An 18821-nucleotide genomic window follows, 5' to 3' on the forward strand; every position below is an offset into this window, starting at 1 on the left:
TTAGAAATTGACCTTGAAAGTTCATTTAAAATACATCTGTAATGACATTGGTTCCTACACACATTGCAGCATGAAATAATTACATCCAGTGCATAAGTTACACACAATTAACCACCTGGAGTAAGTAAGCAATACTCAAGCAGAACACCATCAATTACATGCTTGGCCATACCTGGCACAGCTAACAATGGTGGCATCCAAATGTGAGTTTTAAAATACCCACATTTGGACCTCAGCAACAAACTCATTCTCTTCACTCTATCCTGTCCTGTTTAACAGCATCATGTAAAGACGAAAGGGAAAAGGAGGTAAGTGTGGAGCTCTTCTGGGTGCTATAGCGCCTGGGAAGGCAATGTGCATTTCTGACATTGCTGTTGGATATGACTGAAAGTTATTAAAAAAGATTTGTTATGAATAAACTAAAATATTCTGGCATTTATGAAACTTCATAGTAGATGCTGGAGTATCAGAATCACACAAAGTCCTGAGCCTGGTGTTTACATTCAGCATTTGTATCCACACACCCCACCCACTTAGTTCTTAAAGGATGGGGCGTGCTGAATAGCTGAAGATGGCTATTCTGGCATCCCTACTGATCGTGCAGTGCAGCAAAGAGGAACACAGAGGTAGGAGGTTGGACCTCCTTGTCCAGGGTCAAGATCTGCAGAACCCCCTGCTCTGGTTCAGCAGACAGTGTCCACGGTGGGAGGAACTCCCACAGTCCCCATGTTAGGTAGAAGATGCAGGCTTTGGGAGGCCCGATGTCATGATGCAAGCAATACTTGATACTGGCCTGAGCAGACTGAAGAATGTCTCAGAAGGTCCTTGCTTCTTGATACTGGTGATACTGGTTCTAAATTCTGTCCTTGTTTGGAAACAGAACTTGTCCTTCTCTCATAGTCCCCTACAATGTTCTCTAAAGATCAAGAAGCATCCAAGGCTTAGGAATTTGGAACCCCAATGTGTGTGTATGATGTGTGTGTGTGTGGGGGGGCGTGTGTGTGTGCATGTGTATGCTCATACTACTTCATCAGTCACATAACTATGCAAGGTAATGGATATCTTATCATAATTGTAGTGATCATGCTACAGTGTATTCATATATTAAATTGCTGCATTGTGTTCCTTAAACACACACAATGTTTACTTGTCAAGTATGTTTTAGTAAAACTATGGGGGAAAAGATAAAGGGTAAAAAGGAATAAAATCACCAAGTGTCTGGTATGTGAATGGCATTATTCTCTGTTTTCATATGCTGTCTCACTAAATTGCTCCAAAAGTCTATGGTGTAGGAGTTAGTTTCCCAAGTAAAAAATGAGGACAGTGAGATTCAGGGTAGCTAATGGATGCTTGCTACTCAGCTGAATAGAATGCCATACAGGCCCTGCTCTGATGAAAGAGCCTGGCTTCTCAAATGTTGACTGATGTCATTATTATTTCAGGCCTTCTTTTAAAGATTATTACATCCAATGAACAACGCTTTCAACCTTACATATGATGGGTCTGGATGTTACCATTCAAGGGCTAAGAGAGAAAAAATATAAAGAACCACTTTTCATAGTGATGATACAGGACAAAATGTTAGCTACTGGTGTAGCCCATAAGCAAGAAGTAGCAACCAGGTGAATGCCTGCCACCCCAGAACTCCAGACATGGAGGCAAGAGGGTTAAGAACTGGAGGCTAAGGTCTGGAGAGATGGCTCAGCAGTGAAGAGCATCTGTTGCTGCTGCAGAGGGTCCACAGGGCAGCTCACAGTTGTCTAACTCCAGTCCCATGGTATCTGATGCCTTCTCTCGGCCTCCATGTTCACTGCACGCATGTGTATGTATACATACAGCAGACAAAGCACTCGTTTATGTAAAATGAAAATAAATCTTTAAAAAAATAATCTGAGGCTAGCCTGGGCTACACAATTAGATCCCCCACAAACAAACAAACATATCCCCACAAAAACAAAAGAATCAAATGGAAGTAGGAAGTGGCTGCATGTCCTGCTCCCACAATCATTTGCAGTAAAATTGGCATCTCATACTTACATGCCTTCAAAGTTTCTTTCGGTTTGTCTGGCACTCTGAAAATAACCCATCTTACTGAATTATTGATTAAATACACATCATTTGCAAACTCCTGCTAAGGTGCAAATATTCAAAAATTGCAAAACCATGGCAAAAGCTGTTGGGGGGATGCACACACAGAACAGCACTATAATTGTCCTGTTGGGGGGAAGCACACACAGAACAGCACTATAATTGTCCTGTTGGGGGGAAGCACACACAGAACAGCACTATAATTGTCCCCGACACACGGGCACCCCCTCTCCGCCATTCACAAGTTAAAAGACACCTTTTTCTCCTTACCCGCTTTCTTGTCTTGTCTTTAAGGAATGGCTTGATGAGTGTGTACAGGGCATGGATGTACCAGGGCTGGTTGACGAAATGGACTCCTCCAAAGCGGGCAGGAAAGCTATCCTGGGAAGGAAATACAAAGACCGCGAGAACATCAGTTACTGACACTCCAGGCGGGGTGACAGCAATGCAGGGGACAGCCTGCTCCTCCAGCAGAAGCCCCCACTTCCTGGTAAAGAAAGGAGGCAGACACTCAGCTCCTCGCCTGGCCTCCTGCATTCTTCCTCCTCCTCCTCTCAATCCACAGCCTACAAATTGTACGTAGGTTCCGTGCTAGTCTTCCCAAAAGGCAATGACTGATTCATCGAGGTGGTAGAGAGCTATGTGAGACCCAGATCACAGGGAGTCAGAACTTTTCAAGGCATTGGGTAAGCACACTTCAGCTCCTGAAGGCCTGAGTACAAATCTCAGTCTGCCCTCCATCCCTCTTCTCTCCGTGATATTGTCACCTTGACAACAGCCCCGAACATGGACTCGTTGGGTTAGTCGAGCGGTTGCACAGGACAAGACTGCAGAAGGACCCTAAAGGATCTTACGAACTGAGGTTCTCTGACAACGTGTGCTGTGGGTGGCTTTCTGTACTCTCTGTCCACTCCACCCTGCAAGCACACAGCAGATCCTAGAGAAAAGATAATTGTGGTTGAGGGCTGGTTGACCACGCTAACTGAATAAGAACCCCCTCTTCCGCAGATCAGCACAGTTTGTAAATATCAGGCTTTAAGAGGATTTTCAAAATGGCTCTTAGTTTGGAATCCAGGCCAGAATAACAGCCTGTGCTTTGCACGCTGGCAAACTACTCTGAGGGTTTGAGATCCACAGGAGGAGGGACCTTGGCCGGAAGTCCTCATGCGTGGTTTCCGCAGACTGGGTCTGCCCCTGCTAATGAAATTGAAAGAGAGGCAACACCTAAATGGTATTTGTGTCACTACACGTGCTGTCAATCAGGTTCATCGCGACAAACAGCCTGGAACGAATGAACGTGTTAGCAAGACAAGAAGAGGCAGGGCTGCTAGCGGCTCAGGCAGGGAGCACTCTCCGTGGGTGTATGAAATGCTGTGCCTGGCTCTTTTTTAGTATAATTACAAGCAAAGAGGGCTATTAACTTTTTCCAGAACTCTCTGCATCTATAAGATCCCTAGGCACCTGCCATAGGGAGACCTAGTTTTAGTGAAAGTATATGGAACTGAGCTTAAGGGCTGACATTTGAAAATCTTAAAAATAACTTTTACTTCTAGCTAGATGTTTTACAAAATAGCAAATAATTAAATAGCTTGAAGGCTAAACTGGAGAATTTCAGTTTGTTTATTTATTCATTTTATTTTATTTGTTTTGATTTTTAAAAAGCAATGGAACCACCACCAAGTATGGGGATTGAGTGATCATTTATACTGACTTAAGTATGTAATGCTCTCCAAACAGGACATGGCTGTTGCCCTCTCTACCAACTGTGATTACCAAAGCAGAGTTCACACAAATTCTGGCCCATTATCCTTCTGTCAAGGAGAGTTAGGGGGGCTTGGGAGACAGCGCATTACAAGGAGGCCTGACTACCTTCCAGAGCCCAGTAACTCTCAGTGAGGGTAGTTCCCTTTGGAGGAGGAGCAGCCCACAGTCGCCCTTGCTCTGTAAGTAGTTCCTCACCCTCACTCATCAAGCTAGACTGGGTAGAACTGTTTCTTTGGTCTGTCTGGGGAGACTGGATGTTCGCCTCCCAAGGAAGTTTATGAACAGTGTGATCTTGCTACCACATCTGCTTGCAGAAAAGTCAGAGTTTCAAATGAGGTGGGGTTTTGCATGTGTAAGGGGGGAGTTGGAGTTTTTGTTTGTGCCAAGCACTGAACACAGGGCCTTGCTCATGTTGGCAAGCACTGTACCAGCAAGCTACACGCCGAATCCAACGTTGTCTTTTTATGTTCAGTTCAAGACTGAACAATGTTTTCTCAGTCCATAAAGCAAGAGGCTGTCCTGCAAAACTCTTCCCCTGTAATAAGGGCTACATCCCAGTTTCACTTTTTTTGGTCCATTTGATCTCTTATTCAGAAACATAACTTACATGATGAGTGTGAGTTCTGAGAGGCTATAGAAAAAGAACAGGATTGAAACATTTGTTCATAAAACCCAGGTTTTACTGTCTTTATTTTAATTTTTTTTTTTACTGGAACTAATAAGAACAAGTATATTTCTACTGGTATAGTCTTTTGTATCTTCTATTTTTAGGTTAATAAAGTGGAAGAAAATGCTGAGAAACAAGAGACAGTAGGAAAAAATCACAATGACATTATTAACCTTTAAAAATACCTAGAGACATTTAGTTTTAGTCTGTGAAACCTTAGCCATCAACACCATCAAAAACTGTCCTCTGGTTATACCGAGGAGGTTGAGTGAGGCGTTCCTCCCACAGCTGTAACTTCTGGTTTGGCTCAGGTCCATCAGTCTGCCAGGCTTTCACTGCCCTCGTTCAAGTCAGCCAGTGAAAAGTGCAAACAAAACACATGAGCCTGAGCTTTGGAGTTTTGGGCTTGGGTTCAAGTAGAAATAGGGTTATTTTTCTTCAGATCCCTCCCATGAACTTCAAATGAGAGGCCTTCCTCCTTGATAACAGCTATGTGAAAATGTTTTGGATAAAGCCTGGCTGTGTATTAATTTGTGAGTGAGTGTGTGTGTGTGTGTGTGTGTGTGTGTGTGTGTGTGTGTGTGTGTGTATAGAGGGAAATACTGAAATTAGGAAACCCATTGTTTTAGTTTGTACCTGGAATGTCCTCCATGGTCTCATGAACTAAGTCCTTGGTCTCCCAGGTTGTAGGGATGTATCGGGAGGTTGTGGAGCTGTAAGTCGAATGCTAGGGGTGGGCCTTTGAAGGCCATGTGCCAGCCCTAGTTCCGCTGTGGTCTATGCTTCCTGATCTGCCAATCTTTGGCCATCACAGAGCACACTGCTCAAGCCACTAAGCCTTGCTCATTGCAATCAACTGTTTTCTCTGAAACTATTAGTGACCAGAGTTTTTCCTCCCATGATACCCTGGTGGGAATGCTGTCACAGCACAGTGACGATGAGAGAAGAGACAGACAAATCAAGCTTCCCCTCAGAGTTAACATCTGCCGGTGCAGCACCTTTGGCTGACTGACCATGTAGCTGACTGCAGGTTAAGGGGAAGCTTTCATCATTCAGGGGGCCTCTCACAATCCTAAGGGACTTCATGGAGGTTCATGCCTATGGGCTAGAACAGATCTCAAATTGGTTGGCCTTGATCCGGTTAGTTCATGCCTTGCCTCCTCTTCATTTTAGCACTCACTTATGAGTGCCCATTATGCCAAACACTGGATCAAACACAGGGCTACATTGTCTAAACTGTACTTGTCTTAAATGCTGGGCTAGTTGCCAGAGTTTTTGTCTGCCTTCTGTAACCTAAGGGTTGCCTGTGTCCCTTACTATACTAGCAAAGGCAGCCTAAACTGTTACTCTAGTGAAGGTCAAACTAAATAAGCAGCGTCCCTGCATGGGGCATGCTGGGAAAGACCCAGGGGAGATCCAGAACCTCTATCCCAGTGGTGAGCAGCTACCCCTTCATCCATACCTATGATGTCAGTGGAGACCATCTGGAGAGAAAGGTCTTCCCTCAAACTTGCATCAGTGATGATAGATTCTTTACCTTCCCCACTGGGAATTTATATTTATATATTTATAACCTATCCACCCAACAGGAGAATGCACTTTCTTTATGTCCATGGGGCACACATCAAGACAGAGCAATGCAGGCCACAAAATACTCAACTAAAGCTAAATCAATGCAGTCACAAATCTACCTTCAAAACTAGAAAAGAACTCAAACTAGGAAACAGAAAAATATCAAAAAAATTGGAAACAAAACCACACAATTCTAAATAACTCATGGATGGATCAAAGAGTGTCTCAAGAAAAAAAATTAAAATACATGTAGCTGAACAAAAATGAAAGTAGAGCATATCCAAATGTACGAGGCACAGCTAACCTCATGCCAAAAGGAAATGTGCAACGCTGAACGTGTGTTCAACAAAGGAAGAAAAGCTTCAAGTCAGTACAGCGAAGCCCATTTGGATCTGGAGAAGAAGATGAAGCCCCAGCCAGAAGGAGAGAGGAGATGATGGAAATAAGAGCAGAAATCAATGGCGTCGACAGGAAGAAATGGTCAAGAACATCAATGGAGCCGAGGGTTGCTTCTTTGAGAAGGGACGTGAAATTTCCCAGCCTTTTATCAGGACTGACAAAAAGAGATATCATAAATACCAATGTCAGCAACACAACTGCCTGTCCCTTTGTCAACTTCAAAAGTACAGTCAGAGGACAAAGCTACAGCTACAAGAGGACTTGACAACCTAGAGGACAAGAATCACTTTATTTCAAACTACCACAACTCATCAGGAGACAGGCAATTCCAATAGTCTCTAATTACTATGAAAATTAAAATTGTCATAAAAATCACTCTTCAGGCATTCATGGTTTCATTAGAAAAATCCAATTCCATAAATCTCTTCCAGAGAATAAAAGAATATGTCTCAATTCTCTTATGAAACATATGTCAAAACAAGACTAGAATAATACAAATCAAATTACAGACCACTATTCTTTATGAGTGCAGATGAGGGTCTGGAGAGATGGCTCAGCAGTTAAGAGCACTGGCTGCTCTTCCAGGGGTCCTGAGTTCAATTCCCAGCAACCACATGGTGGCTCACAACCATCTGTAATGAGATCTGGTGCCCTCTTCTGGCATGCAGGCACACATGCAGGCAGAACACTATACAAAATAAGTAAATAAATCTTTAAAAAAAATGAGTGCAGATGAAAAATTCCTCACAGTATATTGCTAAATGAAATCTAGTAATTTATGAGAGGAATTATATACATTATGACTAAGTAAGGTTGACTCCAGGCCTACAAATCTGGTACAATTTCAAAAGCAGTCGATGTAATTGGATTAACATCTTCCAGTTCTTTTATCTGATACTTTGACATATGGCATTTTCCTGACTAGGGAGGGGTTGTCTCACTCATGAGTGGGACAGCAAATGAGGAGAATGGAAGCGCTTGTCTCGCAGTCAGATGAGTCACTCCATCTCACACGTCTAGGAACGTCTTTCTCAGGCTCAGGAGGGCTGCGCTGTTGTTCCTTTGCATTAGTGCTCCAGAGAAGCAGCCAGCAACTCCAAGCAGCAGCCTCTGCCTCCATGATCACACCACTGTCGTGGCTCAGACCCCACTGAAGCTTCTCCTTAGCAAGCCTCCTAGGCCGGCCTCAAATTCGGGAGCTTCCTGCCTCTGCCTCCTTCAGCAAATCCTACTGGCGTGCGCCACCACATCCAGCTGAGTGTAGCTCAGGCCTGAGCTGTGGCCTGCAAGGCCACGGGCAAGTAGCTTTTAATTTGTACCATGAACGTTGGGCGCCAGATGTAACAAATTGTTAGAGGGCCTTATTAATAAAACAAACTCCCTGACAGTTATATGGTGTTATATGTAATTGCCAGTTATATTGAACACGATATCACCACAAAAGTAGATCTGTGTCTCTGTCAGTTTAAGAGCAGCTTAGTCTATGTAGTGAGTTCCAGGTCAGCCAGAGTTACAAAGTGAAACTTTGTCTCAAAAAAAAAAAAAAATTCTCAGAAGTTACACACTGTGAGGTTCCATTTGTGTGGTATTCTTGAAATACAAAAATTAAGTAGTGGGTAGAGGGTTAAGGGGCTAGAAGTGGCCTGGAAAGGGTAACTTGAGCAGTTCTTGTGTTGGTAGGATGTCCTGTACTTTTAACCACAAAAGAAAGATGGTTGTTTCTGCCTACATGGAATATTAACAATAAACAAGTGATCCCAAGTAAAGCATTGACTTCAGGATCTTCTGTTTTCTCTGGTGTCATACACAGAGTTCAGTGACCCTGGCCATCTCTCAGTGTGCACATCATCTGTAATGGTCACGCTGTCCACACTTTGCTCCCACACGGCCACCGTGCAAGTGCCACTCATCTGCCTTTTTCTCAGTGACGTGGGCTCCCTTTCCTGCTGGATAATGTAGCACTTACTGGAACTGTTTGTAAGACTTGTAATGCCTGCAAGCTCATGTACTTTACAACTGGATTCAAAACTCATCTGAACCTGAAAATCACATAGCCTTGAGAAGCCTGGGGAGCTGCCCTCTCTAGCTCTCAAATGCCTTCACCTCTTCCTCATGCTTTCATAGGAAAACTAAAACAGAACTACTAAAGTTCACAAAACTGACAACTCACCACATCATTTAAGATGCTGCTAAAATATAACTGCAAAGAAGAGAGGGGGCACGCCACAGAAGCTGTCCTCACCTCCATCTCTTTCCTCTTAGTTCATGGGAGGCCTGGGTGTCTTCCAGCGCCTGGCAAAGGCATCTGCATTCATGTAGTTGCATGAACTTCAGTTCTACAGACATGGTAAGGACACTGCTTGCATTTAGGCTTCATCTATTCTGCTCATGCATGCCCTACCAATGACATCCATTCCTCACTGCAACGCAGGAGGAGAAAATCATCTTTAGCTAAATAAATTGGCTTCACTGGTGCAGGGAGCCTATAGAAATGCTCTACTGCATGATGATGGATTTCTATCATGCCACATAGCAATCATTAGTGCTGAAATACATATGTGTGCATTTGCAAAGAAATGAAGAACTCGTGGAAAAGCCGAGTGTGTGAGCAGATTTTCATTTGTACAATGTAGATATCAGGAATGAGTGTGAGAGAGAAGACAGAAGCTGCTCACTAGGAGGAAGTCTGGCAATAGTGCATCTGACCACAGAGTGTGGCTTGTCTCAGGTTCTCCTGGAGGGCAGTGCCCACCTCCAAGAGGCTATACCAACTCAATGTTGTCTTAGGTCCAAAGGGACAAGGCCATTTCTGAATGTCGAGATCAGTGTGTGTTGGGGTAGTTTCTTCTAGATTAGTGGTTCTTAACCTGTGGGTCACAGCCTTTTTGGGGGTTGAATGACCCTTTCACAGGGGTTGCATATCAGATATCCTGTATATCAGATATGTACATTACAATTCACAACAGTAGAAAATTACAGTTATGAAGTAGAAATGAAACAATTGTATGGTTGGGGGTCACCACAACATGAGGAACTATATGCAAGGGTCCCAGTGTTAGGGAGGTTGAGAAGCACTGCTCTAGATCCTAAGAAAAAATATCTTAGGTAATTGTTCTCCCAACGAGCAAAATTGGCCTCTGCCAAACAGGCTAGGCCAGCCAATCTTGCTTAGGCTGCAACTTAACGTTCCTGCACCTTCCTTTTCAAATTGCATTCTGAGCTACAGTTCAGGAGGAGATGCTAAGTTTCCTTACAAAGGAAAAAGTAGAAGGTGCAGGGTGTACCAAATACACACCTTCAGTTCACTGTCCGGGGAGAGACAGAAATGGCAGTGCTTTCTGTGAAGGAAAGACCTGGGCTCAGATGCTGTGCTGCCTCAGTGAAGAGACTAAATGGTCAGTAACTATGCATGGCGATCAAGAGAACGTTCATGTCCTGCTGGAGCCAAATATTAAAAAACCTTCTATAAATGAGACAGCAAGTCAGGGTGTGGTGGCAGTCACCTAGAATCCTAGCATTTGGGAGGTTGAGGCAGGAGGATTATTACAGGTTCAAAGTCAGCCTGAGCTATAGTGGGAAAATTGGAATCCCCAAATCAAAACTTTCTGATTGGGGTAAGATGAAACCTCAAAGTTGTTTTGATTTGCATCTCTCTAATTGTTAGAAAATCATGAACATTTTTGAGATATTTCTTGGCCAATTCTGATTTTTCTGTTAGCTGGGTTTCCATCACTAGGCATCATCTATGAGACCCACAGTCCATTTATTTGAATGGCTCATTTGTTTTCTCAACTCTTTGTTGAGTTCTTTGTATATTCTTGGTAGGAATTCTGTTAGACGTGCACCTATTAAAGATCCTCTTCCACACAATGGGCTTCCTTCTGGCTTGATCATTGCCTTAGCTGAATGGAAGCTTTGTAGTTTTGTGAGGTCCCAGTAGTCAACTGCTGGTCTTTATTCCTGGGCAAATAGAGTTTTGTTGAGAAAGTCCTTTCTTACACCTGTATCTTGTAGGCTACTGCCTATGTTTTCTTCAGGCAGTTTCAGTGTTTCAGGTTTGGAATTGAGATCTTTGAGCTGTTTGGAGTTGTGTGTTTTGTGTGTGTGTGTGTGTGTGTGTGTGTGTGTGTGTGTGTGTGTGTTGGTATTAATGAGTTTAATTTCATTCTTCAACAAATGGAAATCCAGTTTTCCCAAGAAAATTTATTGGAGATGCTATCTTTTCTCCAATGTATGTTTTTGACATCTCTCTCAAATATCAGATGTCTGTAGTTACATGTGCTCATGTTTGGGTCAACATTTTTGTTCAATGCGTTTTTGTGTCAGGACCACACTGGCTTTATTACTCTGGCTTTATTAATGTATTTTAAAATCTGAAGTGGTAATTGTAATGGTATAATAGGTTTCTATGCCGATGCAGTAAGCCAGATCAAGCCAAAATGAAAAAGCAAAAGAACAGGTTAATTTGAGCAAAACAACTTCCAGATGAGCCCTCCAGCCCCAGAGGTTGGGCTGGAGAAATCACATGCCAAACTAAAGCAGCGAGATTATGTACCCTGTAGGTGAGGGGTAATAATGTGTCCTCTACAAGCTGGGTTTGTACCCAAGAATGGTCAAACGCTGACTGCTTTAGGCAGGGTCTTAGGCTGCTGGCAACTTCAGGGGAGGGGCTGCCACAGTCGCCAAGAATGTGGAACTGGACTTTTTAGCGCCTTTTCTTTGTTGGAGCTTCTCTGAGACAGAAAGGTTTGGAGAGAGAGACGGGGCTTCTCAGATAGTGCTGGAGTGATCTGGAGTTCCAGCCGAGCAATCCCTCCAGCTTTTTTTTGTTGTCGTTTGCTCTTAACTCAGGAAATCTGGCAACTTTTCTGGTTCCACGTGGATTTAAAGATGTTTATTCTTTTTCTATTTCCGTGAAAAATGTGGTAATTTTTATTGGGATTGTATTGATTCTGTAAATTACCTTTGGTAGAAAGGTGAGAACGTCACTCATCCGTGGATGTTAGGATAACTACTTAGAACGCAGTTAGGAAAGGAATTACACTAGTTTAGTTAAGTGGCAGCAGCAGGTTCTCCCATAAAATCCATGGTCTCGCTATCCCCAGAGAGGTGACTAGGTTTCCAGTACTAGGACTTCCTTTCTGTTGAGTAGGACTTAAGTCCAATTAGACAGCTCTTAGCTATTGCTAAGATGTTAAGTGTCACTGTGGTGCATTTAGGAATATTTTGCCATGCTGATCCTTGTTGTGGTTCATGGGTGTCATGGATGAGTTGGCTACTGATTGCTTCTCTCCCTTGGCAGTTTTGATAACACCTTCAGGGTACTACGAAAGTTAGTCCTTGGGGAGGAGTATTTCAGACCTGACCCAGCTCAAACTTCAAAGTCCTGGGTCTAAAACGCTTGGTATCCTCAATCATAAAGACTTACCTTTGACTTCTGGGCGACAGCCAAGGACAACAGCAATGATTTCTATTGTTTGAAGTCTCTTGGATTCCTCTGACCAACATCTTAAATGGAGGTTTCTCCTGCCTGACTCAGCGGTTTCTTCCAGAGAGTCTACAGTTCCTGAGGGGACAATATCTCCTCAACTGGTACAACTTCATTGAACAAAATATGTGTACACGCACTTCTTTGTATTATATATAATTTTATGTAAATGATTTCACATAGCTTTTTCAAATATCTTTAGTGTTATTTATCTCTCCTTTGTATTAACCTCCTTCCTCCTCCTAATTAAATTCCCACTATTTTCTAATTTTCTCCTTTCTATCACGGGTATCTTGATATTTCTCTCTCTAGCATTCCTGTTCCTCCCCTCCCACTCTCCATTATCATCACTTTTTACTTTCTTGGTTTCTGTTATTACTCCAGGTTATGGACTGCAACCCAAAGATTTGGTACTAGAAACAGCAGATGAGAGGGAACATGTGGTGTTGTCTTTCTGGGTCCGAGTTACTTCATCCAATATCTTTTCTAGTTTTGTCGAGTTATCTTAAATATTCATGGTTTCATTTTTCTCACCACATTTTCATTATCTGTTCATCAGCTGAAGGACCTTTAGGTTGTTTCCATTTTCTAGCTCTTGTGACTAGAACAACAATGAACCTGGCCGAGCAAGTGTCTTTGGAGTAGGATGTCGGGTCCTTTGGGCACATGCTGAGGAGTGGTAGAGCTGTGCCAGATAGTAGACTTGTTTGTAAACTTTTGAGGACTTCCCACACTGATTTTCAGAGTGGCTGCACAAGTTTGCAATCCCACGAAGGAGAGATCCACATCCTCTCCAGCATTTGCCATTGTTTGTTGGTCTTAGCCATTCTGATGGGGTGAGGTTCAGACAACTTTACCAAAGAGGGGCAGAAAGATTGGGAGAGTCAAAGGACCAGGAATTAGCTGTCCCATCTGTCTTCTGGAATGACAGGGAAGCTGTTTCCATGATACCTCAACCACAGGACTGCCAAAATTATACCTGAACAATGACAACATCAATGGACATGCTAACAGAGAAGGAAGAAGTCACATGGGACTCTACACCTATCCAAAGACATACAGGCAAGTAACTATGTTGAGAAAAGGAGAATTAATCTTTCTTGGGGAGGTCCCCCTAATTGGTTACCGAATAACAAGTGGTCAGCCTTGAAATCATATACATACAAACAACATTGAACAGACCCAACAGGTTGTATTTATATGTGTGCATGCATGCATACATGCATATGCGTGTGTACGAGAGCACACACAAACACACATAATTAAGGAGAAAAGTCATGAGATGGAGAATGGATGTGGGAGGTATTGGAGAGATGGATTGATTATTTCATATTTAAATTGCAAAATCCAAAAATAAATTGAGTGAGGGGGAAAAGAAAAAGAATTTAAAGTAAGATTCTGAGTAGTCAGTTACATTTTCCTCTATGCTCATAAAATACATTTAAGCACTATAATCATCAAAACACAAATAAAACATCAAAACAACAACAACAAAAGGGCCAACCAAAGTTTTTGTGAAGAATAAATACATGTGACTATATTTGGCAGTCTTTAGGACTTAATAAGCCAATAAGAATTCCTACATTTTACTTAGTCTGTCTTTTCCCCCAAAAGCAAACTGATAGATTATATTAAAGGAAAAAACTAAGGGAAAGGGGAAAAAAGGAATAAAATGAGGGAGAAAAGAGGGAAGAAAAAATAGTTGAAAAATCAAGTGTTGATGCATATCTGTTGAATCTTCAACAAGGCAGTAGAAAACTGACCATAACTTCTGAGACTGTCTTGAAGTCAGTGATACCTGCCTTGTGCCCGAGGGACATCCTTTAGTGCAGGAAGATCAATGTTATCTTACTGGCCTGCTGGGCCAGATGTGCCTGCTGGTGCAATAATGGTACAACTGTTATGGGAAAATGAAACACTTTCTGATAGGAGTTGAGGCCTCAGCCACAGGAACAAACTGTATGCCTGGTACTGTAACCCTGGTTGGTCAAAAGCCCATGGCTGAGGAGACTTTAGGGTAGAAGCTGCTACTGTTAGCTTGTAGATGCCTATGCTGTCAAGTTGCTCTCTAAATATTTATGTTTGTGACCATAGACTTTGGCTGCCCTCAACCTTGGTCAGAGATGCTTCTTTTGCAGTGGGCATCAGTCAATGTAGAGATGCCTACTGATCAAAAGTCTGAGGATAAGAGAAAGCGTGCTCAGCCCAAACAGGATGTCTACATCAATTGCTTCTTTTACTTCTTACTAAAGCTCCAAATAGGAGAGCTATCCACTTTGCTAGCTCTGCCAATCTCATTGCTGGCCAGGCAAGATGACCAGGGAGGTGACCTCAACTAGGACTTGGAGATAGAAGGGGTAGAATATAAATCCACCACCTGGTCATTCAGTGTCAGCAGAACTGAACCTAAGCACTGGAAACTTAATTTGCTATAAAAAAGCACATCCAACTTTTCTAACCACACTGACCTTAAGGAGGGGTTATATCTGACTATTACATAGCAAATATATTACAGTTATTATACAATACTTCATCTTCATTCAAGCTTCCCCAAGGACCCGTAAGTGGTAAATAGATGATTGCTGCTTCTTATTTAAAAGCCAATTCATGGAGAGATTCAGATCCCTCGAATGGCTGATTCACAGAGGAAATCGATGCAGCAGAGATGGCTTGCTTTTTATGATTCTCCCTGCCAGTGAGTGTGTAAGCTTCCACAGTCCTGGTGTCTGTGAGAAGGAAGCAGAGCAGAAGGACCACAGAGGACATTCAGGGTGAGACTTTGGCAAATGGTGAACTTATAATTAGTCACTCATCCTTTTTGTCTGTAACTAATTTTGCAATAAAAAGTATAACAACCCTTCAAAGTCACAATAGATATAATTTAAGAGAAAACAGTATTATTGGTAATAGTTAACAGTGAATTATTCATGGAGTGGAAGATGGTTCACTGGCTGCACAAGAATGAATACCTCTGTTAGGATCCCCAGTACCCATGTGAAAGCTGGTCAGTGTTCACATCTGTATTCCCAGCTGCAAGAAGAAAGGTAGAGAGAGGTGGATTTCTGAGGCCCTCTGAACAGTCTAGACAAAACAGTGAAGTCCATGGTCAGGAAGGGATCCTATCTGAAAAATAAGGTGAAGAGTGATAGAGGAACACACCTGACAGCAGCCTCTGGTCTCTACCTGTGCACAGAAGGCTAGGTGTGCCTGCGCACATATACACACACACCCACTCACATACATACCTGCACAACTCACACTCACACACATACACACTCACATATATACATACACACACATATACATACCAGCATGCATACACATACACACTCACACACATACACACACACACCCAATCACACAAATACATACCTGCACACATATACACATAATACACACACACACAAACACACAAACACACACACACAAATTATTTGGATCTTGTGCAATAAGAACCATACTAACAAATTTTTACATACTATTTCATCTAACAGTCAGGGCAACATTATGAAGATTCCATTGCTATGTTGTCTGGCCTTTCCAGGTAAGGAGACACTACCCTACAGTGAGTATTTAAAATGTGCCCCTGTCCTGGCCATTATTGCCTATGCCTGTAATCTTAGTGCTCTGGGCTGATGCAGGAGATTAAAGATTTCACAGACAGCCTGGGCTACGTAGCAAGCCTTTACCTCAAACAACAACAAAACAGTTGTCCAAACCCATACAGCACCCAAAAGGCTGGGTGGGACTGAACTCAGCCTTGTCAGACCTTGTAGTCAGATGAACCCTACTACACCACAGACTCTACCATGACTTGCTAAAATTCCATGTATCTGTAAAATGTAGACCTTTTCTGATGGTCACATGGGGTTTTGAAGATGCTTATGCCTACAGCTTTAGGTGTATTCCAAGTGCACAACACAGCACCCTATTCCTTTGCTGCGGGGCTTCCCCTGCTTTTGACAAGAGTACCATGGCTTAGACATCATCACTTAAAGAGAAAGTTAGGAGAAAAGAAAGAAAATGTATTCTTTTAAAGACGTATTTGCCTTTCTTTGTGTATGAGTGTTTTGTCTGCATGCCTGCATGTCATCATGTGCATGCCTACTGTCCCAGTAGGTGAGAAGAGCTAATCAGATCCCCTGGAAATGGAATTACAGGTGGTTGTGAGCTACCATGTAGGGTCTGGGAGTCAAATCTGGATCCTCTGGAAGAGCAATAAGTTCCCTTGACCACCAAGCCTCTCCCCAGTCTGAAAAAAACTTTAATAGGTTAAATATTCTTTATGTTTCACAGGGAACATAAAAGATGAGCCTCTGTGCTCTGTTTGGGTCCTGTCTTCTTGGGGAGTGTTGTACTTTGCATGGTGTAGAAGCAGTCATTGCAATATTGCCTTATTCTGCAAGAGATATGAAACACCCAGAATTTTCTTATATTTGAGTACATTTCACAGTCTAATCATTGAATATACCTTAACTCTCCATGGCCAAAAATATTAATAAACTCATTTGTAAGGTACAGAGAAGATTCTACCAAGACGGATTTAAGGAAAGCCATCCCTCTATGAGGGGTCTGGGGTGGGGGCTTTTACAAGTATACTCTCCTCGGAAGCCTAGTTAATCTGTCCCTGCCCAGTGGCCTCTAGGTAAATCCATTTGACTGAAGTTTGGGGAGCAGAATGTGGGTGGAATCAAGGTCTTCAACTTCCAGAACATTTGAGAACACCTTCTTCCTGGTCCCTGTGGTTGGAGGTGAAAGGCACTGAAACCAGGAAAGAGGCTAGAGGTACAGAAAGGAAATAACATCTGTCTCATTGAAGGAGAGGATCCTCATGGTAGAAGACAGAGGCAAAAGAGTTCCTGAGTGTAACAAGTCAAACTGTTGGTACAACCCAAGGCAGCCTTAGGTATCCTGCCTTGATGAGCTTGAAAACTAACCACCTAGACTCAGGGTGGCATTTGGGATAGCCATACAACGTAGATATCATTAGTCTATAGATGACATTTAAAGCTACATCTAGGTGAGGCCACCCAGGAAGTTAGTAGAGGTGGAGGAGATAATCCCAGGACTAAATTCCTTGTCTCACCAGTGTTTTGAGGGCAAAGCACTATATGGGCAACTCAGGGCACCTGATTACGGGAAGTTATTTTCTGTCATTTTAAAAGTGGGCTCAAATTGTATTCATTTGAGAATCTCCATTATTCACATCCCATCCAGCTTGCTTGAAGTGTGCAGAATTCAAAAGAGAAGCTCACTGTTTGCTTGTTAGAAGGGGCTTACACCGGAGGAACTAAACTTTCTGACAGTCTATTCTCTTCTCCAACTCTTCAACCTGCATTGTCCTTTAGAATTTCAATGTCATCCACATTTGCCTGATGTTAAAATAGAGCTCTGTAATGTCACACACACACACACACACACACACACACACACACACACACACACACACACACGGGTTTGGTATCATTCTAAGAGCAGGATGCCAGCAGCAGCAGAACCTACATGTGCTGGGAACTGGGAACTGGGTCCCCACGGAAGGGAAAAGGAGGATTCATTTGATCCTGTGACAAGTCCCCCATGGAGACAAGAGTCTACTATGACTCTTGTATAGTGAGGAATGCATTACCAAATGGCTCAGCATACTATAGCTATTCAGTTCCCATGTAGAGAGTATATTTCCTTTTTGCAGCCTCCAAATGACTTTGCTGTTTTTCTGGGTGTTAAACCACACATATATATGTTTATATTTATTATATATGTGTATATATTTATTATATGTATATAGATTTGAACGCAGATGCTAGAAAATGACTTGGGAGGAGTTTTATTCCTTCTTCTCAAGAAAGTTGTCATAGCTGGAACAAATGTTAATCATCCTCATTTAATCATTCAATATGTCAAGTAAATGTATTGAATCACACAGCATCTCATAAATAAACAGCTATGTTTCAACCTACATTTAAAAATCCCTTACATCACTTACTTCCTCCAACTCCCCTGTCTGCAGTTTTGAATAGGGGCCTAAACTAATTTGTGACAACCTCATTGTCCAGAGGAAACCCTTACTGTTATACAACTACTTTAATGGTTTCGGGAAATATAAAACTTGATTTAAACATGACTAAAGAATGGATATACTCATATGTCTAAAGAGGTCTATAGAAGAATTTTGATGGGAATGTAGAATTTATGACAACTTGACACATTAATTTGTGTACTGCACAGGTCTGAGTGTTCTTTCAGGGGCACAACTTAAAAAGCACAATTAGCTTCGTGGTACATGTCAACACTGTAACACTTGAGTAATTTTTTTCATAGAAAGAACAACATTTATTGACACAGCAAATAGAATAAAATATGTTAAAAATGACTAGAGAGAAAATAACAGCTCGCTTGTAAGATCATTACATCCTGAATTCCACTGTGTGTGATTTCAACTCAGCTATGCGAATCTTAGGAAACCCAAGGACTGAGGGAGAGAAGATTATCACTAATAAAATTAGGTATTTGTCCATTAAAGAAATCGTACTACCACTCTTATACCCTGGGCATTGTGGCTTTCTTGGTCTTTATTAGTTACACAAATCCTCATAAGTGTTTTATATTTTATACTAGCAGTAAACATTGGATTTGTTGAAAGTTATATTACTAAGGGATTCTATTGCTAATTAGTTCTTTCAGAACTTGCTATTATCTTTTGAAAAACGTTTTATGAAATTATTATACACACACACACTCACACACACACACTTCTGCTGAGTGACGTCATTAGGGAGTATCTGGAAGGGAAGAGGTGGGTCTTTTCTTTCTCACATAACTCATGTCTGCTGAACTAGCCACATG

At 42.2% G+C, this 18821-nt stretch overlaps 1 protein-coding gene across 2 annotated transcripts in view; it reads right to left on the reverse strand.

The window, feature by feature from the left end:
• Clvs1 (clavesin 1) overlaps positions 1–18821 on the reverse strand; it is a 238555-nt gene that overhangs the window by 29148 nt on the left and 190586 nt on the right. For both annotated transcript variants that reach the window (XM_042270869.2, XM_006993207.4), the window contains one exon: positions 2359–2469. In XM_042270869.2, the coding sequence (XP_042126803.1) occupies positions 2359–2469 (111 nt within the window). The remainder of the gene's footprint in view (positions 1–2358; positions 2470–18821) is intronic.

The sequence above is a fragment of the Peromyscus maniculatus genome, chromosome 2 (assembly GCF_049852395.1).
Source record: "Peromyscus maniculatus bairdii isolate BWxNUB_F1_BW_parent chromosome 2, HU_Pman_BW_mat_3.1, whole genome shotgun sequence".
NCBI classification, from domain to species: domain Eukaryota; kingdom Metazoa; phylum Chordata; class Mammalia; order Rodentia; family Cricetidae; genus Peromyscus; species Peromyscus maniculatus.